General features: G+C 37.1%; 1 protein-coding gene across 11 annotated transcripts in view; it reads right to left on the bottom strand.

Moving 5' to 3' along the window:
• The window catches only part of NTNG1 (netrin G1), a 305,313-nt gene that overhangs the window by 40,095 nt on the left and 237,868 nt on the right, over window positions 1-27,350 (bottom strand). For 6 of the 11 annotated variants that reach the window (XM_065554302.1, XM_065554303.1, XM_065554298.1 and 3 more), the window contains 2 exons: window positions 26,916-26,942; window positions 9,773-9,940 (listed from right to left, as the gene is read on the bottom strand). In XM_065554302.1, the coding sequence (XP_065410374.1) occupies window positions 9,773-9,940; window positions 26,916-26,942 (195 nt within the window). Of the gene's footprint in view, window positions 1-2,630; window positions 2,769-9,772; window positions 9,941-14,503; window positions 14,564-16,630; window positions 16,697-26,915; window positions 26,943-27,350 lie in introns of all 11 variants that reach the window. The other 5 variants (XM_065554304.1, XM_005285463.4, XM_005285464.4 and 2 more) reach the window with 5 other exon arrangements.

The following is a 27,350-nucleotide window of genomic DNA, read 5'->3' as shown; positions in this document are numbered from 1 at the left end:
GTGTTATTTAAAGCAGTGAACAACACTTCCCTATTTACTTTATCCACACCATTCGTGATTTTATAGACCTCTATCATATTCTCTCTTCCAAGCTGAACAATCCCAGTCTTTTTAATCTCTCCTCAAAGCTTCACAAATATTATTGCATTTATTTTCATGGCAGCCCGGTGAGATAACAGAATTGTATTATCCCTGTTTTACAGATGTGAAACTGAGTCACAGAAAGATAAAGGTCAGAAGTATCCACTAATTTTGGGTGTCCAATCTGAGATGCCTAGAACCTTCTTTTTCATTATATAGCTCTTTATGTGTTCAAAGCACAACTCCTCACTGACTTCAGCTGTAGATGTGAGTGCTCAGCACTTCTGCAAATCAGGCCCCAGGGTCTCAGGACAAGCACTCAGGAAATAAGATATACACAATTACTGACCATGTGAGAAAAGTTTGATATAAATGACTTGACTAAAATCACATAAGCACTCCGGCAGAGGCAGGGAGAGAATCCATTTCACCAGGGCAGCAGTCAACTGCTTTAATCATGAGATCATTCTTTCTCTTATTGTAGTCCCCCTGGCTCATTCACTATACAGCTTCCAACTTCTGCAACAAATTAAGCAGGGGTTGAACAGCCTCCTTTCCTTCCCTCCTGTATCGTTTCTGGAGCAAGTCCATCCTGTGCACTGAGTAAGGCAGAGATCCTCTGGAAAAATAGTACATGATCACGTAATTAAAGTCTGTATGATAATATGTATGCAGAAAGGGGGCAAATTAAGGTTTTGAGTGCTTGAATTTGCATCCTCAATTTTCCTTTATTGGGCCTAATTTCCTAGGTTTTCAAAAAAAGCAAACTGAAATTCCATCATGTGGCACAATATTGACACCCAGATAATTCATCAAGAGGGTTTGTACCTTTAGATTCACTGCACAGACCTCTGGTACTTGAGCTAAAGGAGTAATTGAAAGCAATAGTAGGTTGTCGTAATCTATGTGGACCCAGCACTAGAAGGATGAGGAAATTGAGCTCTTACATGGTTCATAGCCTGATAGTTAGGGAACTGGGCTAGGGTACAGGAGACTCAAGTCCCTACTCAGCTTGCTTCACTGCAGTTTTTTTTTTTCATCCTGGACCACTCTGAATCAGGCAGAGCAGGGAATTGAACCAAGGCATGGGGGGGACACACTGATTCCCAAATCAAAAACCTCAGGTTTCAGTCTCAAAATGTACAATTCGACACAATTCTGTTTTTTCCTTAAAAGCATTTGAAAAATTTTGTTTTAGTTCCAGTGAGGAAGGAAACCAAATTTCAAAACCTTGAAAGTTGCTGTAAAATATGTTTGCATAAACCAGTTACTGAATAACAAACATGTTAAAATCAAATCTGTGTGCATATAATTCACAAATGTAGAAACAGGCCAAATTCATTGAATAAAATGTTTGCTGTGAATAGGTCATTCATCTCTATAGACTGCCTATGGCAAACCTTCAGTAGCTGATACTTTCTATTTTGGGAGTTATAGTCTTCGTACGTGCAATTCCTGATAGTTTTTCAAGTTCCTCGCTTTGGAACTGTTGTCTGCTTGTTTGAAGGCCAAGGTCTCTCTCTCCTCCCCCCCCCCCATAGTTGTATTTTAGGAGGCGAAGTAATCTTAGGATATATCATTTGTATTTGGTTTTAGAGTATTTTAGAATCTATAGCTAAGACACTATGCCAGTAATTCTTCTTCTTCTTCTCTTTCATGAGTTTCTAGATCTTACTAACCAGGAGCAAGTGTTTCTTGCAGAAACTGTCGTGTGTGTATGTGTGTGTGTGAGAGAGAGAGAGATAGGGACACAAATGCTGAGAATCAGGGAGAGAAGGTGAAAGAAACAAATAAAAGGATGTTCAAGCGTTTGTAGAATTAAATCCTCAAAAGTAGTAGTGTTAGAGATTAGAATATTAAGGAGCTAATACAAAGAATCCAGCAGCAGCACCCTAGCCCAATATGTAATGGTGTGGCATTTGCTTGTGTTATCCAGAAAAAAAGCTTACTGTATAGCTAAATATTGATCATCTGCTACTAAAAGTTAATATTAAATGCTATTTTTGTTAAAATCTTTAGATTTATTAACTCTGGTTTAGACTGTATTTTTGGTTTAGGCGCTATAATATGAAGTAATGAGTTAGTACGCTGGTCTATATATATTATATAGATGTAATTTAATTTATGAACTCAGATTTTTAAGTTACTCAAAAAGGCAGAAGTTCAGTCACAGAAATATGTTAATACACTTAGATATCACCTTTTGCCTTTCAGTAAGAATTTTTAAGTTTGGAAAGTTGCACTTGTGGTTTAGCTCACACAAATTAATTGATAGCGGGCAAGACACACAGATCTGCATATTTCAGTACAAGCTCCTCCAGGCATTAGCACAGAAAAGGGGAGAGGGCACTAAAAGCATAATGAAATAAATGGACTGCACAGTCAATTTACTGCCCTCATTTGGAAGTATCTATAAAGGTTCAGGCAGTAAGGCATTTTTAAAGCTTGTAAAAGTTTTGCTCTTTTTCAACTCTAAGTAGCTGCACATGCTGGGATACAGAAGCACAGACAGCAAAGGTGCAGGAAAAGGGCAGCTCTCAGTTACTTACGTTGACAGCCTAAGCTGTGCCAGATATATCCCAGCAGACACTTATCACATTTAGTCCCTGATGTTCCCTCCTTACACTCACAGAATCCTGTGTCATTACAGCGATCATGGACAGAGCCAAAAGGGTTACAATTACAGTCTGCAGAAACAAGACAACACACATACGTTGGCCATAATTCAAACAATAGCAATAAAGGAAGCAATTCTAGTGTTTAAAAGTAAAGGAAGACTGTCTATTAATGACATTTGGAGGAGAGAGAATAATTACCACAGGTCCACTTTTCATTTGTTTGGTCTTTTTAAGAGCAGACCTCTGTCTGATTATGTGAGGGGGAAAACTAAACAGAAAAGATGTAGAGTAAAAAGGTAACTGATCATAATGGATATTCCATTTTAGTAAGGAGGTTTTGTATAGTTTAATGAACAGAAGGAGAGATTTGTATAGCAAGGATAAATCGATATGCCATCAGGATGAAATCTGTTTTAAATTATTAAAATAGGTGTAGCTGTATCACTCAATACTTCGAGTTCTGCTGAATATTTTTAAAGTGCTATATAAATGCACTTTACTTATTTCCAAGATAGTCTTCCCTTTATATTTAGGAGTAGTATGTTTATTTATGTAGGTACTTGCCATTGTAGTGATGAGAATTTACAATGCGCCTTTCACATATTCCAAAACAACCTTGAGGTGGGGAGCAAAATACTACAAGACTTTGTCAGTACTGACTTTTAGCTGTCATTTTCATTCTACCTCTCTTCTTCCACTCCCATGAGGGGTGGGGGGTGGATGTGAGGATGGAAGATCCAGTGAAGCACTCCAGCACCCAAATATAGATTTTTTTTTTCTCTCATGTGCCTGAACCTGACCAAAGACTGTAGTAAATTGTGGTGGTTTGGGTTGACCCCTTTATTTCCACAACCTTTATTCTAGGGTAATACAGTAACTCCTCACTTAATGTTGCAGTTATGTTTCTGAAAGTGCGACTTTAAGTGAAATGATGTTAAGTGAATCCAATTTCCCCATAAGAATGAATGTAAATGGGGGGGTTAGGTTCCAGGGAATTTTTTTTTGCCGTACAGCATTGTAGTATAGTTGGGAGGTGCCCCATGCCTTACTCCACACAAGCACAGCCCACTGGCACTGGAGACAATGAGGCAGGCAAGGAGGCTGAAGGTGCTGTAGGCTAGGAGATTCACATTGTGCAGCAGCAGCGGCAGCTTCCCCTTCTCTGCAAGCACCATGGGTGGTGGGCTCAACCCTCAGCCCGCCCACGCCACCCCTTCCCCCAAGTCCCCATCCTTAACCCGCCTCTTCTTCCCCCTTTACTTCACATGCTGCGTCCTCGCTCCTAACTCCTCCCTCCCTTGCCTCCTGCCCGCAGCAATCAGCTGGCTTGCAACGTTCAGGAGGCGGGGGGGAGGGAAGGAGTGAGGACACAGCGTGCAGGCTCCCCCTCCCTCCTGAACATTGCAAGCCAGCTGATTGCCGCGGGCAGGAGGCAGGAAAGGTGCGCCGTGTCCTCGCTCCCCCCCCCCCGCCTGTGGCAATCAGCTGGCTTGCGACATTCAGGGGCCAGGAGGGGGGAGGAGGAGCGAGGACTCCGCTCTCCCCGTCCTCCCCTGCCTCCTGCCCGTGGCAATCAGCTGGTTTGCGGTGTTCAGGAGGCAGGGGTGGGAGGGGGAGCCTGCGTGCCGAGTCCTAGCTCCTCTCCCCTCCCTCCTGAATGCTACAAGCCAGCTGATTGCTGCAGGAAGGAGGCAGAGAGAGGAGGGGGAAGGCACTGATCCGCGTAGGGTGACCAGACAGCAAATGTGAAAAATCGGGACAGGGAGTGGGGGTAATAGGAGCCTATATAAGAAAAAGACCCAAAAATCAGGACTGTCCCTATAAAACCGGGACATCTGGTCACCCTAGATCCGCGAGGTCTGATGGAGGGCAGGAAGTGCTGGGGGGGAGGGGCGTAGGGGAGCTGATAGCGGGGCTGCCAGCTGTGGACAAAGCAGGCAGCCAAACGATGTTATAGCGAAGCATTGCACAACTTTAAATGGAGCATGTTCTGTAATTGAGCAGGGACGTAAGATCGAAACAATGTTAAGCGAGAGGACGTTAAGTGGGGAGTTACTTGAACCACAGACTTCTCTCTTTAACACCATCACAAATGCAGTGCTCAGCTCTGGGCTCCACGGCAGGTGAGAGCCCTTCGAAGAAGGAAGATAATTGACAGCAGTGTTGAGTTTTCTGGCACTGCTATGGATCAGCTGTATATTTTCTCTAAGCGTAAGGACCAAATTCTGATCTCGTTTACACCAACATAAACCTACAGTAACTCCACTGTTGTATCTGAGGCCACACCCTACCTCTAACAATAATTTTGTCCACACATCTGATCTCTGCTGCTATCAAAGGCAAGAAATACAAATCCATTGGCAACCTTGCTGGGTGCATTGTTTATTTTTTTTCCTTTTAATCAAGCTACCTTGCTGCTATTGTTTGCTAGGACTATATTAAATTGCAGCAATATTACAAATGACAGAAGAGGAAAAAGCATTAAAATATTTTAAAATCCAATGGAAATTTTTTTTATGGGGAAAGGAATATTACCAGTAACAAATTTGTCACCTGTTGCCTTACTGCTTATTAACTTTAAATTAAAGAGGACATTTCAAACATTTGGCATGCTGGAGAAGAATAGTTACCTCTGGCAAACACAGTTCCACAATAATAATCCAGTCAATTAGCCAACAACATTAATTAATGAAGTTGAATACTGACATACCCCCCAAAAAAACATTGTGGAACATTGAGCACAGTTATGCCTCAGTGGGTGCCATATAAAAAATTGGCACTCCTGATGTTAATCAGACATTCAAAACCTTTATGTAAATAGGCATACGGTTGAGGTACTAAATGCAGACCGTCACATTTATTTAAAGAAGTGTAAGTCAAAAGCTAACAGCACTGAATATTATAAAGAAATGGCCTGATTCTCCTCTCACTAAACTGAAAGTAACTCAACTGAACACAGTGGAATTAAACTCATGTAAAATGAGTATAAGTGGGAGAAGAGTCAAGCATGGAATAGACTATCTGTATATAATATATTGCCCCACAAAATGGAAAGCCTGATCTAAAGGTCAACGAAAAACTCCCATTGCCTTGAATCACATCAATAAGTAAAGAGTATCAGACTTATATTTTGCGACGAAAGGGGACAATATATACTGGATTAAAAAAGCTGTTATGACAAACCTCTTTATAAATGTGCTGTTCTGACAAGCCTCTTTAAAAAAGATACGTTAAAGGGGTATTACCAAAAAAAAAAAAAAATTTAAACACTTGCAAACACTTAGGCATGTGCTTAACTATGTGCATTTGCATAGTCTCATGGAGGTTGTAAGATTACTCCCGTGTGTAAAGTTAAGCATGTGCCTAATGTCTACAGGATTGGCACCTATTTGAGAAAGTTTAAAAAAAATCATCATTTCAGTATCTCTTTCTGAGGCAAAAGAAATGGCTATACTTGGTGTCTCGTCTGTAACTACATTGTATGATATAGTTATGTATGCTCCATGGTATTATTATGGAACTGCATTTTTAGGTAGCTCACAGCTTCTTGCTTACAAAGGTTCATTCACATGACACTAAATGTGTTACCTTCATGTAATTACGGTATCACACCACAGAGTAATTGCATAATTCAAAGACCTGGTACTTGTATTTGAAGTTTATATAGAAAAGCCAAGTGCTTCATCAGTAATTACAAAACAACTAATCACCATGTACATGCAGTACAAAGTAGCTAATGGCCTCTGCAAAATAAAGCATTATATGGCTTTTGAGACCTTGTGCAAATTATATTTAAGTGTAAGTCTTCAAATACTGTTACTGTTCCTTCAGTGTAAGAGCTTGTTGATTCAGATGTAAGCTCACTGTATAAAATGTTCTTATTTGAGTTCACAGCTAAAAACATTCTCAGTATCTCAGTTATTTGTATCTCTGTCATTTCTAAAAGCAACATATGGTGTTTCCTCCATTTGGTCTAATCTTGACTAATGTATATTATGTAGCTGTCATTTTTTTTTTATCCATACACTTACCATGCATATTTTTTACTTGGTTTGAATAATGTCAATAAATATTTCCCTTGATAAAGCTAGCTTAGCCAAACATTTTTAATTTTCCTAAACACTCTGTCTGGAAATGGGAAAAACTACTGCACTGGAAAAATAAGATATTCATACGTAAATATCAATGCAAATCTCCTTATTAGCTTGTCCACCGATCTACTAAATGTGTAATTAAAACCCACAACACTGAGTGGCTCTCAGGCTCTGGGTAATCAAATGAGCATTTCCAATAGAGTGAGACACGTTGCAGGCTTGAATCTCGGAAGTGTTGAGTATCTTTAACTCTCACTGAAATTGAGGGGAGTTGAGAGTGCGCAGCGGCTTGCAGGAACAAGTCTCTAGAGCCCCAGCACAGGAAAGCACTCAAGCACATGCTTACATCCAACCCTTTTCAGGAAAGTTTTGCAGTTTGTGCCTAAGGGCTTGTCTTCTTGTACAGTACTAGAGCAGCACAGGTGCCACTGTAGCACTTTAGTAAGACGCTCCTACACTGGTGGGAGAGCTTCTCCTGATGGTGTAGTTAATCCACCTCCGCTAAAGGGCTGTGTCGGAGGGAGAAGCTCTCCCGTTGACATAGTGCTGTCTACGTTGGGGGGAGGGTTAGGTGTGTATTCCACACCTCTGAGCAATGTAGTTATACACCTCTACCCCGATATAACGTTATCCTCGGGAGCCAAAAAATCTTACCGCGTTATAGGTGAAACCGCGTTATATTGAACTTGCTTTGATCCGACGGAGGACGGAGTGCGCAGCCCCCCCCCCGAGCACTTCTTTACTGCGTTATATCTGAATTCCTGTTATATTGGGGCGCGTTATATTGGTAGAGGTGTACTGTTATAGGTCTGTAGTGTAGACTTGGCATTAGTCAAACTGACTTTAAGGACGTTTTCCTGAGTCGGGGCATCAGTCAGCATATGTAGATTTTGTATGCAGTATGATAAACTGCAAACTTGAGGAACTGTTCTATATTTGATTTATATTTTTTATTTAAAATGACATTGTCTGATAGGTACTATTTTGCCCTTTTTGCAGTCATCCCACAGGGTACAATGCCGATAGGAGTCCATGAGAATTTTGCTTACATTAGGGTGTGAAGGTCAGAAAATGCTCTGTATATTTTTATTTTCTGAAGAATCTTCCTGATTAAAGTTTTTAAAATTTTATTTCTGCTGAGTCTGAGGAATGCTGAAATCTGTTCAGTTGTTCATTTTGTGAACTAATTCTAAATGTATTGCTTGCAAATTATTTTTAAAAGTCATCATTTTTGGCTCCTGCTTTATTAACCCCTCCATGCTGCCCACACTGCAATAACTATTGATTCCCCCCCCCCCCCAGTATTTCAATGAATATTAGGTGACAATCTAGTGAATGTGTCTATGGGGAAAAAAAGGAAAGGTTACTAGATATCTTTCCATATCTCTGAGCTTCTTTAGCCAGTTTAAAGTACACAACCCTGTTGTCATAAAGAAAATGTCCCTTGTCCACAGCAAACAATTTACTAGGAAGGGATAGTTCTGTTCAACAGTACTATATATGGCATATGTTTATTTTATTTAACAGGATAATGTGAGCTGCTGACTTTCTAGTTGTCATACTGAAGTTCATATTAGCTCAGTTTAATTAACGTCAAAGGGAATAATGCACTTTATTTCACATGGTATCAACCAGTGTTAAAAAGGACACATGAAATACAGTATGCCTGTGTCTTGTTTTTCATTAAATAAAAAATATATTGATAAGTTGCAGATTGGAACAAATGATAATCTAAATATGTTTTGGCTGAATCTTTCCAATGAATTAAAAAAAAGTCACATGAAATGTGACTTACTATGAAAATGTCCACAGTCTATTTTTGAATTGCACAAAAATATTCCTTTTTTTCAGTCCTGTATTAACTCTTTGGTTACTCTCTGATTAATGACAGAAAGCATCCTGCTTTGTAGATGGGGTGAATGGATATAGTTTCAATCCATGACTGACTGTAATGAGGATCATAGTTATAAGCAATATTGTAAAACACACTTTAGCTCTGTTTATAATTGGAACAAGCTTTTAAGGCCATTTGTTAACTAATGGCCATAGAATGAACCTGTACTTTCAACATACTATATGTTAAATTTTCATCCAGATAGTCCAACCTCTTTCTCACTAAACAGTATCTGAGATAATGTAAGTCTGCCTCAGTGCAACTAATGTCTTATATTCTCTTCTGTATGTCATTCTTATTAATGGTGTTCTGTTCTGGCATTCTCCTAGTTTTAGCTGTTTGGAAGTTTTCATGGGATTATAGTGTATACATGTTTGAAGCATCATTGACCCTCAGGAGTTTTCTTCAAAACTATCAGATATGGCTCTCAGAATTTTTTTTTGTGAGTTTTAGCATCTGACTTATTTTGTTGGATATAACTGATTTGAAAAATTATGCTCTCAGCTACAAGGGCATACGTTAAAAGTGAAGGGAATTAACTCTGAATTTATACCCTTTTATCTGAGAAGACAATTGGGCACAGTATGTTTATTTTTGAAATCTGGATGCAAAAAATTATGTTGTTACAAATATAGACACTGGTCTTGCCCTCAGATTAACTCTTATGGGTCTCCCTGTAGGTGCAAGGGTCTGTACGCATTGGCCCAACTGCAAGATCTGAGTTTATAACTTAAGGCTCAGTCCTTATGTTTTGCAACTCCCATGTGATTTCTTCTGTGTGGAAGCACTGCACAATCAGTTTATCCCAGAGCTCCTGTGAAGAGCTTCCTAAAAGCTTTAGCAATGATTTTGCTGCTTTATATTGTTCTTATAGACATTCAAAATACAGCCCCAAGGCCACAATTAAAACAGGGGCAAAATGCATACAATGTCTACACAGAAGATGCTCTTATCCATTGAAAAAGCTCATTCTAGGTCAGCTGGCCAATATATATAGCAGTGGTACAAATTGCTAGCTGACTCACTAGTAGCTCCCAATAGCTGAAAAGGCAAAGAACAAAAGCCGGAATTATAATGAAACTGACCTATGCATACATTTTCATCGTCCAGCTCTGCAGAAGCATTTCTGAAGTAGCCCAGCCTGCATAACTCACAGTGCTGCCCTCTAGTGTTGTGTTTACAGCTCACGCAAATGACTGTATTTAGCAGCTCGATGTAACTGCACCGGTTGGAGTGGCCGAAGCATTCACAGTCTTGCAAGGAAGAACAGAAATGTATACAAAATGTATACAGTAGCAGAGTAATAGCACATTACATGCTTGGTTAAAATGAACTATGCATAGAAGATGAATGGGAGCACATACATGTTAGTCAGTGTAACACATGGACAACAACAGATGTTTGACTAGCATGAACATGACATCTGTTTCAGGCAGGTTAAAATGATCAGACATTCATGACTCTGAAGATTGCTTCTCCTCAGCAGATCTGATGGAAATGACGCATTTGCAGTTGTAAACCTTTCAAGGGTTTTGTAGGCTCGGTTTACAAATGCATATCTTTTGCACATTTGATATGGAAATACTCAAAACACGTGCAAAACTTTCTTACACTTAAAAAAATTACAAAATGTTAAATACATAGGACAAAATTGTCAAACTGGGGTGCCCAAAGTCAGGCATTTAAATCCACAGTTAAGCACCAAAATAAACCACTCTGATTCTTAGAGATGCTGAATAAGCATAACTCGTGCTTAAGTAAATAAAAGTTGTGGATGTTGAATACCTATGAAAATCAGGCTATTTCACTGAGATGCATAATGCACCCGAATTAGAAAATTTTGGCCAGCATTCCCAAAACAATTAACTTGTAAGGACAGAAAGGAACAGAGATGAGTGCCATTTTAATGCCAGTTAAACTGTCATCTTGAGTCAATACCCAACCTATCTTTATACCGATGAGAGAACTTTTAGCATTTCAAAAATATCATGGAAAATTCTTCCGTTTGTGTAGAATAGGAAGAATGGTTACCATAGCCATCTAACTTGTAGTGCCCGCTTTAGCCACTATAATTGTATTGAAAAAATATAACAGGCATTGGAATTCTGTCTTTATTTATAAAACCAATTTATGACTTGGGCACAAAAAAGTCATCCTAAACTTTTATTAGCAATTTTTTGTTGTTGTTGTAACTAAGCATAACACATAAGGCTAAGATGTCTGATCAGCTTGTCCTTAGCTTGTGTAATGACCTGCTAGCAACACAAGATTTTGAAGCAGTCCTGTACCCTTCTCTCTGGTCTGACAGAGACTCTGTGGTCTGCTATTGTGGCATAATTAATTTCTGGGATGAGGACACCAAACATACTGAGCCTACAATCAAGCCAACTGGCCAATCAACGAAGTCATATTGTAGGTGGATTTGGAAGAAATAATTTACCTTGCTTTGCCAACTTCCAACCAGCCGTTGTATAATATCAGATCATTAGGTAATGAAAGTATGTTCATTATAAAGGGGAGGTAGGGAATCTGACGGTATGATTGCTAACATCTATTAGTGAGCAGAGAGGAAGCTAATGAATGTGCTATGAATGACTGCAAAACTCACCCGCATGGCCCTGTGATGTAACCTTTCAATACAATAATATCATAAACTCTTACAAAGCTAGGAAAAACAAAGCTGCATAAAAATTCATTAAAGTGTTGTAACAGAACTTGGTCCAAAATATAGTTTGGACTAAAGAAGCACATTCTGTAGTTATGGCTGACTCAGTTTTCTCTCCCTCTTTTTCACACACTCTGACAGACATATCATAGGTGACTCCACGCACTTGTTCTTGTTTCATCAGTACTAAAGAAAAAAATGAAACTGTGTCTTGTACTTAATCACACTAACATGGACCCTGATACTTCTATTACATGAGAGAAATAGCTTTGTGAGTTAAGGCTTCTCCTGTCAACCCAGTTACCTCCTCTCAGGGAGGTGGAATACCCACCTCAATGGAAGAAACTCTCGCCTAGACCGAATCTTCACTAAGTGTTCCAGTGCTGTATGTGTAGCCAACCCTGATAGTTTACTCCATTAAGGTTAGGTGAAGATTTGGGAACCTTGGCCATTAGACTGATAGTGTTACTAGATATAAATTAACCTCAGAGACAGTCTACTGTCTGATTAAGGGTAAGCTGTGGTGGAAAGTGAAAGAAATAACCACAGCTTCTTTATCATTAAATAAGATAATTGCTAATACAATAGTGAGCGTTCTGCCTTGGCCTGTAGCCATTGGGATTGATTTTCATTTACACTAATTCTCTTTCACACTGTTCTGATGCCCTAAAATGGGCTTACATTGTGAAAATGGTGTAAAGGGGTCTTCATGTAAATGAGGATCAGGTAATTTCTCCACTTGTAATATTAGGCCTGTTATCAAAGCCCAGTAGAACATAGTACCTAGAATTGCATGCTATATCCTACAAGCTAGGACGATAAAACAGGGTTGGCAGAATTCTATTTTTGTTTTTTGATATTTTTGGTGGATAATATCAATGTTTATTTTAAAGGATTGTTCATTTTTCATCAGTTTAAATGTTCACAGTTGGAAATTATGGGGATGAGTGTCAGACAATAGGAGGGTCAGACAATATCTATTTAATGGTAGTAGACACTGAGATTCCAAAAGTTAAAACGTTAGATGCATTAAAACACAAATTGTCAAAATCACATGTCAAAATATACACAGTAAATATCGTTACATCAAACTTTAATAAGATCTTAAGCAGCATTTTTCTGACTTTGCTTATCTGTATATTTCCATTATTGTTGATGGATTTTTTTGGTATGTGTATGTACAGTGACATTGAAGTTTACTGACATTTGACAATAAACATTTAATCTGTCCACATCTAAAGATAATGCATATTGCCACCGTTGCAGCTTTCTCACCTTTCTGGCATAGGAACAAGTGAGTCACCCTAACCCTTACACTGAAAGACCAGAGTATGATATTATTACCCTCTGATTAGTATAGGCTGAAATACAACTTTAGTTTCTTAGACTCACAGGTCTGTCTGGCAGCCAAGGCAGAATTCCATCATAGGCAAAGCCATTCAATCACTGATATAGAGGGGGGGAAAGGTGGTAAAAGCTAGGGTGCTAAAGCACTAACAAAAAAAATATGAGAAGTGCTTACAATGTTGGCATATGCTGCTTTCAGTTTTGAGCACCACATGTCAGAAAAGACAGACAAATTGGAGAGAGTTTAAAGCTGAGTAACAATAAATGGTAAATGGTTTGGAAAATAAAATCTCAGAGGAAAGGTTAAGATAGGTGGGTATATTTAAAGCACAGAAAAGGAGTGCAGAGACAGTCAAGTCCAGATTCGATAACCATCTCTCTGGATGAATCAGGAATTATCAAATCCCTTATCAAAATGCAAAGGGATGAACGAGAAGACCCATTAAAGGTGCTTTTCTATAAAAAGAATCCCATCAATATTGTAAAATCAAGATACAATTGCAGTTTAAAGGAGATGCATAAAATATCAACCATCAATTATTTTATTCTTCTCCGCTGCTAGTTTTAATACCTCTCATTCCTTGATGAGGAAATGCAGCTATGCAGTCACATGTGTGAAATGATACTGTCCTGTGCTGTGGAGTCTAGCTCCAGCTCAGGCTTGAACCATTCCCAGTGAAACTGTCACATGAACAGCTGTAGAGGTATATGGAAGAGAATCATAATTTTTGAAAAAAGACATTCCTTAGGTGATGCGTGAGACACCTGCTGCTTCCCTATTTTAATTAACAGAATACAAGACTCTTTCAAGAGAGAATTTTTAAAAAAAGTCTCATTTTTTCATTTCCTGACAGATCTCTCTCCCTCTTCCTCCACTACACACTAGCAAATTAGATTTTCATTATAACTTCAGAAATAAGCTGCTTCAGTTTCATAACAAACAGTATGGTTCATTATCAGTTTCATTGACTGGGTCAAACTTAATTCAGATTTTTGTTAAATAAACCTATGCCTTAGTAACTCATGTTTCATGAATAATGAGCTGTTGACAACAATAAATGAGAAAAAACAGAACACCTTTTATACATACACCAGACAGATCAAATGATGAGGAAAAAGTTCTCAGATGGATTTCAGACTGTGAATGACAGATATTTAGCTACAACTGCTTGTCTTTAAGTCATCAAGGCAATACTGCTATCCTTTCAAAATGCCAATATAATTCTGTGATGTTTATATTAAAATCATATCTGTTGATATGTAAACCAATGCATGCCTATAAATGAAGTTTGTACTTTATTAACATACAACGGAGATGTATGGTATACTACCAGTGCAATAGGAAACTTTTTTGAATATCATATCCTTACACCAGATGGTATTTGTTTTATTCTAGAGGATATGAACAAGAGATCATTTCCGTATTGCCTGCCCTCAACTAATTCATTTACATTTCCTCATTTACAGTCTATGTAAATTAAGGACAAAGATAATCGTTAGGCTAACATGTTAGTTTTCTAAACAACAACCTGGACTGCCATATTCTTACTCACATTTAATTCTTTCAAAAAACAAATGCTCCACTATTTTATATACAAGCAGAGATTGTCTATAAAGCATATTTATTCTGTTCTTCGCTATGGCTTATGTTGTTTGTGATACTTAATGCTTTTATTGCTGTCAATAAACATGCCTCACCAATAAACTGATAGGTACACTTCACAGATATTCCAGATTCATACAGTGCAATGTTCTCACAACACATAACACTAGGAAATCACTGTATGAATCCAAGAATTCCTACCTCTCTTGTGGTTTGCAACTTGAACTGACGAAACAGTTGACAAAGCTAATTTGGGAGCAACTGGATAGGTTTAAAAACATGAATAATAAATTAGAAAGGTATCATATAGGAACAAATAAAAAAGCTTAAAAATGAATTACTTTAGTCACTACATTTTTAATTAGCTTTAAAAAATTCAACATAAGTGAGTATTTTTTCATTGTTTACTGTTCTGAAAGGGAAGGTTGATATTGAGGTGAAAATGGGTGAAGCACTATCAATGATTAAGGTATTGGAAATGATGAAAGGTTTTAAAACAGGAAGGAGAGGGTTTTAATAGTCATATCTGCATTCTTATTTGGCTTTGGCTCAGATGTTATACATGACCTAAGGAGTTTCTTCCCAAGTCCATAATTACTGACTATACAATATGCCTCATGGTCTATATAGTTTTTATCAAATTTATGTACAGATGTTGTTCTAATTGTACTATAAAGAAAAGCATAATAAATAATGTACAGGTATGGGCAGCATTCTGTAATCAGGATGTGCATATATTATACTTCATATACTTGACTCAAGGATCTTAATTCTGATAAATATTAAACTCTTAACAATATGCTCCGAACAAGTAATCTAACCACAAAATAGTTGAAGTTTTTTGTTCTTTGTGTTCTCTCCTAACATGTAAAAGCTAAAGAAAAACTTTTTGTGTGTGGGAACAATGCATAATCTTGTACTGCTCAAGATGCATTGTGAAGTGATGTTAATCACTTGCAGTATAATTTGTTAAACTATGAAATCCATTTGAAATGCTAAGTGTCATTTTGTTGAGGATGTTTTGATTGATAATGCATATGAATAACAAACTAAACTTTGCTGCTAATCCTTAAAGAAAGCAGAAGAGCAGAAATCAATTTGTTTTTCTTCTTTAAGGAACACATGCAGAAACTTGGAAAATATAACATGGACTAGCTGGTTAAGATGATTCTATTTGTTAGTAACCTATGTGTATCTAGGGCAGTCTCAGTTTCATCACCATGATCAAGGGCTAATACTGTAGTTCTTACAATATAACTCCCCAACAAATTGCTAATGTATTTTGTTTAGTTTAACAGCCATTTCCTGGATCTTCCTCTTGCTCATTTCCTCCTCCTCCATCTGTATTCATTAGAGTTTAAAAAGAACATCCTGTGAATAACCATGGCAAGCTGCAGGCCAGAGTTCTGCAATTCTGGGGGGAAGGTGTAGGGGAGGTTGGGGAGAGCAAGGGGATTTCATGTTAAATAATGAACGGGCTTACATTTGATTGTCAAAATTTGTAGCATAAAAGCTAGTATGAACACAAATTCAAATGAAAAAGCATTTTACTTTATATTTTATTACTCTTAAAAATCACTCTATCCCTTTCTGCAGTAATCATCATGCCACAGTCTGTCACTGTAATTTTTTGTATGTCATTGGAATTCAGATGCAGAAGTATTGCACTAGGGATTTCAGAGAGATTGCTGTCAATGCTAGAGGAAATGTAGCTTATAGAGCACAATGAAGAATACTTAGAAACATCTCTTCTGTGACCTGACCTGCTAAAAAAAAAAAAAAGGAAGAAAACCCAAATTCTGAAAATACTGTATATAAGATTGTTAAAATAAATTCCAGGAGACTATGGTCCAACTGTCTTGGACTATGCAGCTGAGCTCTGAATACAAATGGGAATAACATTCAGTTCACTTAAGAAAACAAAGTGAAAGAGAGACATTAAGAAATGGGTTTGATGTAGACAATGGAAATCTCTGGCACTCAAAAGGCTTGAAACTTTCTCATAAAGCAAATGGTGATGTCTATACAATTCTAGGCTTCTCCAGAGACTCACTTTAAATTTAATCTATGAAATTGCTTACAACTTTGGTGGCTTCTTTTCCATACTTTTTGCAGTAGTGTTTCTAGTCCAGAATCTATATATTAAAAAAAGCCTTTTTCATGTAAAATTTCATTTACGCTAATTCTCAGTAGATTGGTTTTGACAATACCATTACTTAGTACCAAGAGAAAAAGGAGCTGGATTATTATTATTTTTTGCCAACATGTGGGATTTTATTAAAGCAATTTAAGTAACTTTCGACCAGTAGGAATTTTACAGAATCCTACCTTGATTTGGTTTAGAAACCTCAAGGGAAGAAATATTCGGCCATATCCTATCAAACTTTGGTGGATCTGCATGCATCAGGAAAAATCATGATTTGTTATTTACATATGTGATATTGTTCTAAACAGAGAAGTGTATGGACAAAGACATAAACCACAAACATCTGCTACTGGACTTGTCTATGATGCACTTGAACAATATGTTACTCCCACATTGAACAAGAACAAGCAATTGATGATTCCCAAAACACTGAATGGACATTAAATACGGTATATAGCAATTTATCTTTCAGGATTTTAGATATTAACTGCAGTGTTAAGAAATATATATCTATATATAAAACACTAATCCCAAACCAGGAACCTTTCTGTTCATGCTATTATTTTAAACCTAGTGTCCAGAGATAAAATGACAATATAATATAAATACAGTAATTTCTTACCATAACATCTCATTTTAAGGACTTTAAACCTACATATACTTATATTAAAAAAAAGCTTCTGCTATCAGCAAGTTATATTTACTAGGGGAGTGGGTTATTTTGTTCTTAATTTTGTGTTTTGTATCTCTTTCCCCTTGCTCCATCAATATCTTATATAGCTTGATTTCCTTTAAATAAATAAGGAAATTATTTTTTTCTTAAAAACATTAAAGGGAAAGATTTCTGAATTAGTTGGGTAGGTTCCCAAACCACAGATTTTCCAATAAAAGATGAATCCCGCCTTCTCTTCGTCAGATGCACCAGTTCACACATATAGAAAGTGCATGGCAGGAGCCAATGGGAAAGGGAGCAAACATGAATGAAAGGTATCAAAACGTGTATTTGTAGAGGTAGAGAGATCACCATAGCACTTGATGAAAGAGTGGCTAGAATTGTATGCACCTGTGAGATAGCTTCCCTTTTTCTAGAGTACTGACATAGCTCTGATAAAGGATCACCAAAAGCAAGTCGACAAATTACTTTATTTGGTTTTGTGTTTGAATAACTGAGGATTGATCTAAAGATGTTAAGGGACTGTGAATATAGCCTCTGTATGTCTCACACATATGCACGCACGCACGGTCTGAATAAAGAGAATAGGAATCTCCTAGCTGTCTTATCTGTGGTCTGATAGGATCTGATCCTTTTACTCCCCTAGCCACTGTGTAATAATACATCAAAAATCTTTGAGACAGACTAAAGTTACGTCTAGCAGAATGGCTCTCTTCTTGGCACATACCCTCCAAAAATTAGAATAGTAAGGTGGCCATCAGCTGAAATGGCCTAGGCATTATCAGCAATAACATCATACTATGACAAAGCTCAAAGGAAATCTGCACAACATTTTCAAAAGACGAACTTGGGAGCTTAAATTCATAACTTTGCTAGATACTAAAAATCATGGACTGAATAGACACACTCGATTTATGGGTTACTACAATGCTCTCTCTATCCCACTAACGACCCCCCTCCCAGCTGCTTTTCCCCCCTTCCCTTCCTCCCTATGACTGGAGGAGTGTTAAAGGGCCACTTTCCCTTAAATGGCCCCTTGAAATATATGTTAACTACTTAAGCAAAACAATCTGTTCCACCTTGTTTTTAGCTGTGACACAAGTACCTTTCCCAGACCTGAAGAAGAGCTCTGCCTAAGCTCAAAAGCCTCTCTCCCCCCCAACAGCAGTTGGTCTAATTAAAGATATTACTTTACCCACCTTGTCTCCCTAAAGCTCTGTAATACATTTAAGACCAGCCCTACTGAGGATCTGTCACTAACTGAAATATATGCCTTATCATAGTAATCAGAGCAATTCCTACTTTGAGACCTATATTTTCAGTCTCTTGTCTGAATGAGACTACTAATCACATGACTAGAGATATCAACCAATTTACAGTTCTCTCAGCAATATTGCTGATAGCCGTACAGGATGTTTTCACTCAAGTGTTGTAGATTATATTATGAAAGCTTGTTTCAGAAAACCTATTTAAGCTATGGACCACAAATAGGGGATGAACCAGGATAGAAAATACAACTCTAATGACCTTTCAAATTTATTTACAGTAAGATGAGTTTGCCAAGGGGATGCACAAGAACATGATAAATGTGTGTTTGTATTATAACTGAAGTAATTTTGAACATTTTTGTGCCTGGAGGTTACTCAGTGTTCAGGCAAATACACCTGATGTGTACAAGTAAATATAAACCTTTTGGACCTTGGTAATGTAACTAATGCACTGACCGGTTTAGTTTTCCTACTTAGAATTTTTTCCTTCTCTTCTAGAAAAGTCTCCTTTGACTACTCCATGATGAGTAGAAGGTTTATTTTGTTACCTCCCTGTCTATTGGTGGAACTTGTCATCACCAAGATTTTCAATTTCTCAAGAAGAGCCTTTGTTCTCATCTCTGAAACCCAATGTTTTATTTTCTGGGTACTATTTTTATTGCTCTATCAAAACTTCCATGTGAGACTCACCTCACAAAGAATATAGACTCTCCTCCTTATTATCTGGTACTGACCTTTAACATCCACAGGTAAAAGGTTTGTGTTGACTGGGCTTGAGTGTGTTAGGGCTGTATTCCATGATGTGAAAGTGATATTATTTTATGTATGTTTAAAAATGTAGATGTTAATTCTAGAAATTAAGCTTTTAAGCCTACAGGATCCTTCTATTATGTATTTTATCGTGTCTGTGGCTTTATGTAGTAGGAGCACATTCTTGTAATTGCATATTTTCCTGTGCAGTTAGGTTCTCTCTTTTTAACCTCAGTTGTAGAAGAGTTTATGAGTCATCAAAGGAGCCCATTGCATGCATACTGTAAAAGCTAGATACTGGAACAGATTAGTCAGCCTCTGAACAGCCACCAGTCAGAATCCCTTAATACACAATTCATTTACAGCAATTTGTGAAAATCTTTTTTTTCCCTGAGTTACTAATAGGCAGGCTTTGTCTACACGGGGCAATTGACTGGGATAGATATATTCCAATATAGCTCTCCATGTGGGCACTTTAAATCTGGAATAAAAATCACATTGTTACGAAAGAATTACTTGTGATTAAATAATTTATCCAGAATACAGTGACTCTTATTTCAGAATAGTGTGCCCACATAGGGGCTATTTCAGAATAGTTCACTCTACAATAGCTATCCCTGTGTCAATTTTCCTGTATAGACAAGACCTAACAATAACAGTTCTGAGAACACAGGAGGAGCTAAGTTAAGCTTAAGAGGAAAGCTATGGAATTGTGATTTCAGAAAGTACATTTTGAATATATCTTTTTAAAAATGTAAGTACTTTAGGCACATTTAAGTGTAGAGAGATATGAGACATGTAGCTTAGCAGACAATCCATTTTAAATATTACTTGAAAAAAAATTCTGTACTGCTGGTTAATCCATCTAGGTACAGACAGTGCATTGCTGCAACATCTTGCTCAGGTAGTAAGGAGAAAACTATTGTATGATGTTTAACAAGTGCATAATCACTTACTCATAGATTTAAAGGCCAATAGGAATTTTCCCTATTGCTTTTCTTTTCACTGGATTCTTTTATAACAATGTTAGAACAATCTGTAGTGCTAAAGGAACGGAGGGAATATGTATCAAATGGCCATTGGAAATCAAAATTTGGACCAACTGGCACAGTATGGTCTTAATTTGGAGGGTTTATGTGAAACGAGTTGGTAGTTTCAGCCCAATTCCAACTGGACGGACTGGAACACAAAAGACACTGCCACAGTCAGCAGAAATTAAGCATCACCCTTATTGGCTGTTTCAAGTGGCCAAACACTGAGTTGACATGGTGATTAAACTGTGCTCTCAATCCAAGGTGCTGTCCTTCCAGAGGAACGTTGAGGAACGTTGTTGATGGAGTGTGTGGAAGAGGATATTACTGCTCCATGTGCTATGCATGTTCTTTGCCTAACCAGAGTATTTGTCTCCTAAGCTATTACTATTACACACAGATTGCATTTGCTTACAATTATTAATAAAAATAATTTAATAAAAAGTAGTCTTGAGTTTAGTTCACTCTGAAGGTTGACAGGGGCCACTTGAATAACCAAGTGATCATTTGATTGGTACATAATAGCAGTGACATAACTGTCTGAGAAATTTAGAATTTTGTGATTGGGGAAAATTTGTTTTAAAGTCTTCAGCTTTTAAACCACTTTTATTTAAAAAGTAAGAAAAGCATGAAGGCTTAAAAAAATCACAATCCAATTTCATGTAAACCATTCCAAGTTGAAGTAAAGCTTCATTTAGGCTTGGCCCTGCTATTGTCTTCTTAGACTGTAAGTTCAGTTAAAGGCATGTCTCTTTATAGTGTGTATGTAGAGTGCCTCGCACAAAGGGGCCTGCTCTCAGTTGTAGCCTCTGAGTGCTACTGTAATACAAATAATTAATAAATGAAAAAATATGTCACTCCTATTTAAATCAGTGGAAGATTTGTATATGAATTGCTGGCATAAATGGGTATAATTAGATCAGGTGATATTTTTATCACTCTCGGGGAGTAAACGATGACAAGGAGAACACTATTTCCCCCTCATTGTATTTCTTATTAGGGTGATGCCTACCTCATGGGATAAGCTTACCTTAGGGATGAAATCAGCTTTTTCTCACAGGTTAATAGAATACTATAGAATAAAACTGAGCCAAAAAAGAAGAAATGTTACAAAATTTAGTCTAAATCTCCCTCATTTTAGAAATTCAAAAATTTAAAATTAAAAAAATGTAAACCAGTGCTAGCTAGACTGGTTTTTTTGGGCAATGTAGGGCATCTCATACCTGTTCCTTAGACGGATGAAAATTCTGCATTAAAGGGGAGATGGAGTTGTTTTATTTGGCCTGGAAGCTCCTCAGCCCTAACAGCTTTTACAATTGTTGGAAGAATTTGAATTGAATTAGTGGCTTGGGTGTCCAGCTATTCTCTCACAGAAGGAGAGCACTCTTCTGCAGAAGTGGTTTCAATGGGCCCCGATGAGCCTGTGGTGGAAAGTTTTCATAAATCAGAAAAAATCCATTGTTTCTAACCAGCAGACTGTCTGGGTCTCTTCAAACTCAACAGGCTTGATGGCATTTTCTAGTTATCTAAAGGGAAGTAGTAATAAGAATACATAGTAGAGCTAAATACTTCATGGAGGAGGAGAGTGCTGAATCTTTTCCTATGGAGTAGATTATTTTGGTCTATTACAGAACTGGTGAAATTGGCTGTTAAGTGTTGAAGACCTGGTGTATCAGACTGTGGTGCAGAAGATCTCTCTCGCTCGCTCTGTAATCAGGATCTGATTAAAAGTCAGAGAGCTGATTTGGAGAGTTCAGTCTTCTATACTCTATGGAATTCACTGAATATTGTTAGGAAGGAGGAGGAAGAGGTGGAGGTGGGGAAAGAGTGGTAGAGAAAAATTTCATATTCTTTTAGTCATCTTAGCTATACATTTTTCTGTGGCTTTGCAATAAGAACAGCCAGCTCTGCACAGATTAAATGCTTGCTGACATTCTCATACTTTCTCCAGTGTCTCATCATTTGATTGCTTTTACCTCATTAACAATTAAACTGAAGACAGCAGTGCAGTTCCTATAGTGTAGGCAGTTAAAATAGTGCTGCAAAAAGAATCTTTCTGACATGGTAACTTTGAAATTAGCTGGAGGTGATAAAGATTGCACCTTCAAAAATGGTGAATGTGAAAAATATTGAAGTGCCATTGGCTGTGTCTACTGATGGCTAAAGCCAGGCTCTTCAGATGTGTGATGTTGGTGGATCTGGTGAAAAAAATTTTTTTTTGCGCCCCAATAAAACTTTTGTTGTTTACCTTTCACAATGTTGCAGCAAATACATTCTCCTAAACTACTGTCACCCCACATGGGAATTTTCTCTTCCAGGGTTAAGTAGTTGTTAAGTTCCCTTGCTCATTCAATTTCAGGAAGTGCTGTAGGTTGTACAAATGTGAAATAGATTTGTGATGAGACTTACTGAAGAAATGGTATAAAAGACTCCCAAACTCTTTTCATATGGGAAATTAAGGTTTTCCTCCAGATCTGGAGTTCAAATTAATGCTCTACTTGCACAATTAATTTTTTATATTCTAGAAAACCTAATTAGTTAAAGAGCAATTAAAATTAAACTTATTTTTGGGATTTAGAAGTATTAAAGCAAAGGCAGAGGGAGTGTGGGGACAAATACTGTAGCTTCCTTTGATGTTATGACTATGATGATTAATAATAATGCTTGGCTAAGAAGATGATTAACCTTGTTATTTTATTCACAATTCACATTTGTATCAAACAAAATCTAAATCAGAATATGTTGTTGCTGTGTCAAAACCAACATCTGTATAATATCAAGCCAGTTTCAAATGTCTTCAAGGAGAAAAACATTTGAGAAGTCTCTTGTCAGGGGGATGGATTTCTGGGAGAAACTTTTTCTTTATGCACTAATAGATCAACTCAAATAATAATAGAGATTAATAAGCAAGGGCCAAATTCTGCACTTCATTATGCACGTTGAATCTCCTACTTTAAGTTAATGGAGATTGCATGTGTCTATTCAGGACTAGAACTTGGCTCTACAAAAAGGGCTCAGAGTAGCAGCCGTGTTAGTCTGTATCCGCAAAAAGAAGAACAGGAGGACTTGTGGCACCTTAGAGACTAACAAATTTATTAGAGCATAAGCTTTCGTGGACTACAGCCCACTTCTTCGGATGCATATCGTGCAACCCCTGAAGTTAATGACAAAACTTCCTACTGACTTCAGTGGTGCATGATATCAGGACCATAATATTTACAGTGATGTAAATAATGAGAGAACTGGAACTCAACTGTTTGTTAGCAAAAACCTTGGGTAACATGCAAATTCGTATAAGCATATCTGAGACCACTTAAAAAAAAGTGTTCATCCTGACACTGTTGCCAAGCCTGAAAACCACCCAGCTGATATTTTAAGGTTATGAAAGCAATGCATGAAAGTCATGCCAATACAATCTTTTTACTTTTGTGTCTTGAATTGGTTATCATTCCAAGAGAGATTTCTGTTTATTTGAAATTGGCAATTAGAAAAACAAAAAACAAACTCAAAACAAAACATAAAATGCCATTTGATTATCTTGATTGCATCTTGCATTTCAATATATGGTCTGTCGCTAAACTCTGACTCATCTGCCACCAGCAGGCTTCAGAGGTGATAATCACCCACACAAAGCTATTTGCACATCATGTCAATCCTATCCCATGTCTAATTATACTCTTTATAACAAACTGTTTAGCATAATTAGTGAAATTATGCTCCACAGGAATAAGGATAGAAGTTATCTGATAGAAGATTAAAGTTTTTTAAAGTCAGGCATACAGGTACAAGCTAATAACTTTGCTATTTGGTCACAATAAAATACATTTTAATATATTTGCCTACACACAATTATTGTTGAAAGTAAGTCAGAGTAACTTTTTGTATAATATTTACAAATTTGGATGAAGGCATAACTGATCATAAAAGCTTACATAATTATGAAATGGTTTTGGGATTCATAAATTGCTAACAATCTCACCAATATTTTTCCAGCTACGGCTGAAAAATGCTGTAAAGACCAGCACTGGAATCAAGTATGCTGGAAATGATCAAAGAACCTATTACTCAATTGATAGACAACAGCAGGTACAAATGACCTTAATGGGAAAGCTCTGGTTTAATTTTTTTTGTGTGTGTAGATGATCAGAAAGGATGTTTACTTAATGACCACTCTTTCTTTGTGTTTAAACTTTAATGATATGCTGCTTTAATATGAGATGCTTTGAGATCAAAGAGAACACAGTATTATACATATATGTACACAAAGATAAATATATACATCGTTGATTTTTCTTTGGGCATGCTTTGATCGTAAAAGTCTTATGGGTGTTACATGAACATCTGTTGCAGTGACATTTTTTTTGTATGTTGGCAGTTTTGTGTTCATTTTTTCCGTATTAAACTGGAAAAAGCTTGAAGCATACAAAAGCCAATACACCAGTTTATTGTTTCATAGCAGGCAAAAAACGGTCTCACCTGAGAATAATTTCCTGTCCCCAGCTGAGGACAGAAATCTACCCTTATGAACACAAATATTGTATTAGCATAGACAAAAAGAAAAGAAATCATGCAGAATCCATTAAAGCAGCCTCAAATAATTAATCATGTTTGTTTTTTAAGTATTGATTGTAATTCTGTTAAAACATAGTTACATAGTGGAGTAGAATCAAGAAGTCAAGGGGCTCTCCATTGTTTAACAACAATTCTGTTATTTCTATCATATAGGAAAGGCCTTTAGAAAATTGTGCTATGAACAGCCACTTTTCCCCCCGAGCTACTCAATACCCCTGTCGGGGAGGAGGAATGTAGTGGGTAGAAGCCAAACAATGTAGTCATCTCTTTGTGTACTCATAAATTGGTGCTCATGCTTCATGCATTCCACATGGGTAGGAAAATTTGTTGAACCCTGCCTCATCTCATTCAAAGGACATCTATACCAGATATATTTAAGATAATACACAGACTTGCAGTAACTACTGTATTTCCTAAGGGATGTTAAACTGAATGTTGTCTATTTTAATAAGTAAATGACACCAATCACCTCACTGTAAAAGTTCACAGAATTAAGAGGTCAACAATGCATCCTTTCAGGTCACCATTGATTAAAAAAATATTTGAGTTTCCCTATTAAGTATTCAAAGGCCAACATCTGCTGATGCTCAGAGATGGTGAATGTGGTGAAGAAGGCTGTATGGAGCGTAAAGTGAAAATCACAACGATGTAGTCCATGCAACACAGTATTGACAAACAGTAGCACAACTGAGCTCCAAAAAGCTATTTTGCCATTTATCCATTTCTGTTACTTATGATTGTGGGATTCCAGATAATAATAGTCTGATAATCTCTTTTTATTGCCTTTTATTTAGTTCCTTTTTTGGATACAAAATACATGTGCAAATGCAATTGTCAAGGTTGTGAAAGTAGCACATCATTGTGCATTTGCAGTGAGGCAAATGTCGAGGGAGACACTAAAGCAGAAAAATTAGACTCTCAAAACTGAAGACTTTCATTGGCAAGTTGTTGTTGATGCTGTTTTGCTATTTAAGGTGGCAAACTGGATGCGACAGGATTAAGCTGGCATCTAAATGGACATGAAACACTACTCCCCTTTACAAAGAGGCTAGTTTTGATGGCATTTAATATGCTGTCTAGTGCTTAACAAATCAGTGCCTAAGCCTGTTCATGCGCTTAAGTAAACTGAACTGATTTATAAATGGAAAGACCTGACCACGCATTTATAAGAAGCAAGGCAGCTGCTTTATCCAAATTATTAGAATATTGCTTTTCAGCCAGATATCAGGTATTGCAAATCTTTTTTTGACACTGCTAAAATTGTGATAGACCTGCAGAGCACAAAATCTGTGCCTAAAGCCTATGCAAAGCAGAGGCTTTCACTCAGCTACTGAATGATACCTTTTCTGCTTCAGCGCTTTATTTCTAATTAGCTATCATTCCATGACTATACCCGCTTCACAACTGTCGGATGGTTTGACTCAAAGACCATATTCTTATTTTTTTGCATTGTTTTTATTTATAATAGCTGATTTTTTTAAAAAGGCAATTTTGTATTTTATTAGCTGTTTTAAATGTTTTCATTTTATACAATAAAATGAATCTCAACAAAGAAACTATTTATTCTGTTCAAGGCCTGAGCTGGAGTCAACTGATGTCAATTAAAAGATATTCTCTAGTTTAGCTCTATGGCCTGTGTTATACAAGATCACGTTAAATGATCACCATTGTCCCTGTCTGGCTTTGGAATCTATGAATCAATTGAAAGACTCCGATTGATACATTACATTCACTAGATTAAAAACAAAAAGAAATACATTTTAGTGCATTCTTCCATTTCCCCTTATATTTGTCTATTTGTATATATAGCTTTAAGGGCTCTACTCTTCTTGGGTATTAATAAAGTTTGATGTTTTAGAAAATGTACTTGATAATATTTTTCTACCCAATGCCATCCTGATGTTCCAATTTGTAATGCTAACGCTTTTATTTGCTGATCAAGAAGCTGTGTTTTCAGACAGATGTACTGTCATGAGCTACATATCATATTCTCTTTGATCACATAATGCAGTTACATGTAAATGCAGCATGGCAAGGTCAATAATATAGTCCCCTTACCGTAAAGCACATTTCAGTGAAACATTATCTACAACAGAAATGGATGTTGGGAAAATAGAGCTAAGAAGCTGAATAACACAGCAAAGCTAGTCTAGATTTGCTTTTTATTACTTACTACCAATACTGGAAATACTGGGAATACCTGTAGAAAAAGAGAGCAAAAAGGGCACAGTTAGTGGTTTACTGTAGGTGTCTAAAAGGCTACAGCATTACATCAAATATTTGGAACTTCTTTTCTCATACTTCCATAAACTTCAGAATACTGTATCAATTAACAGCTAGAATCAAGCACTTGCACATACATCATGCAAGCCTTCTATTTCTAATTGTAGAGGCTTTGGGTTCTTTAATATGAGATTGCAGGGAATTTTGGAAGGTATTTGTTGTGTTCAAAAATGACATTTGGAGTATTTCTGAGACATTCAGCTTTTTTCTGCTCTCATAACTTCATGCAGTTGTTCAGAACAATTCTGTACTCATACTAAACAGTTATTAGGTTTCTGTTCTGGACAATAAATACAGGCCATGATGTATCAGGTATATCTAGGAA

Source organism: Chrysemys picta, chromosome 8 (genome assembly GCF_011386835.1).
Source record: "Chrysemys picta bellii isolate R12L10 chromosome 8, ASM1138683v2, whole genome shotgun sequence".
Taxonomy (NCBI): Eukaryota; Metazoa; Chordata; order Testudines; family Emydidae; genus Chrysemys; species Chrysemys picta.
This window is presented reverse-complemented; position numbering and strand designations above follow the sequence as displayed.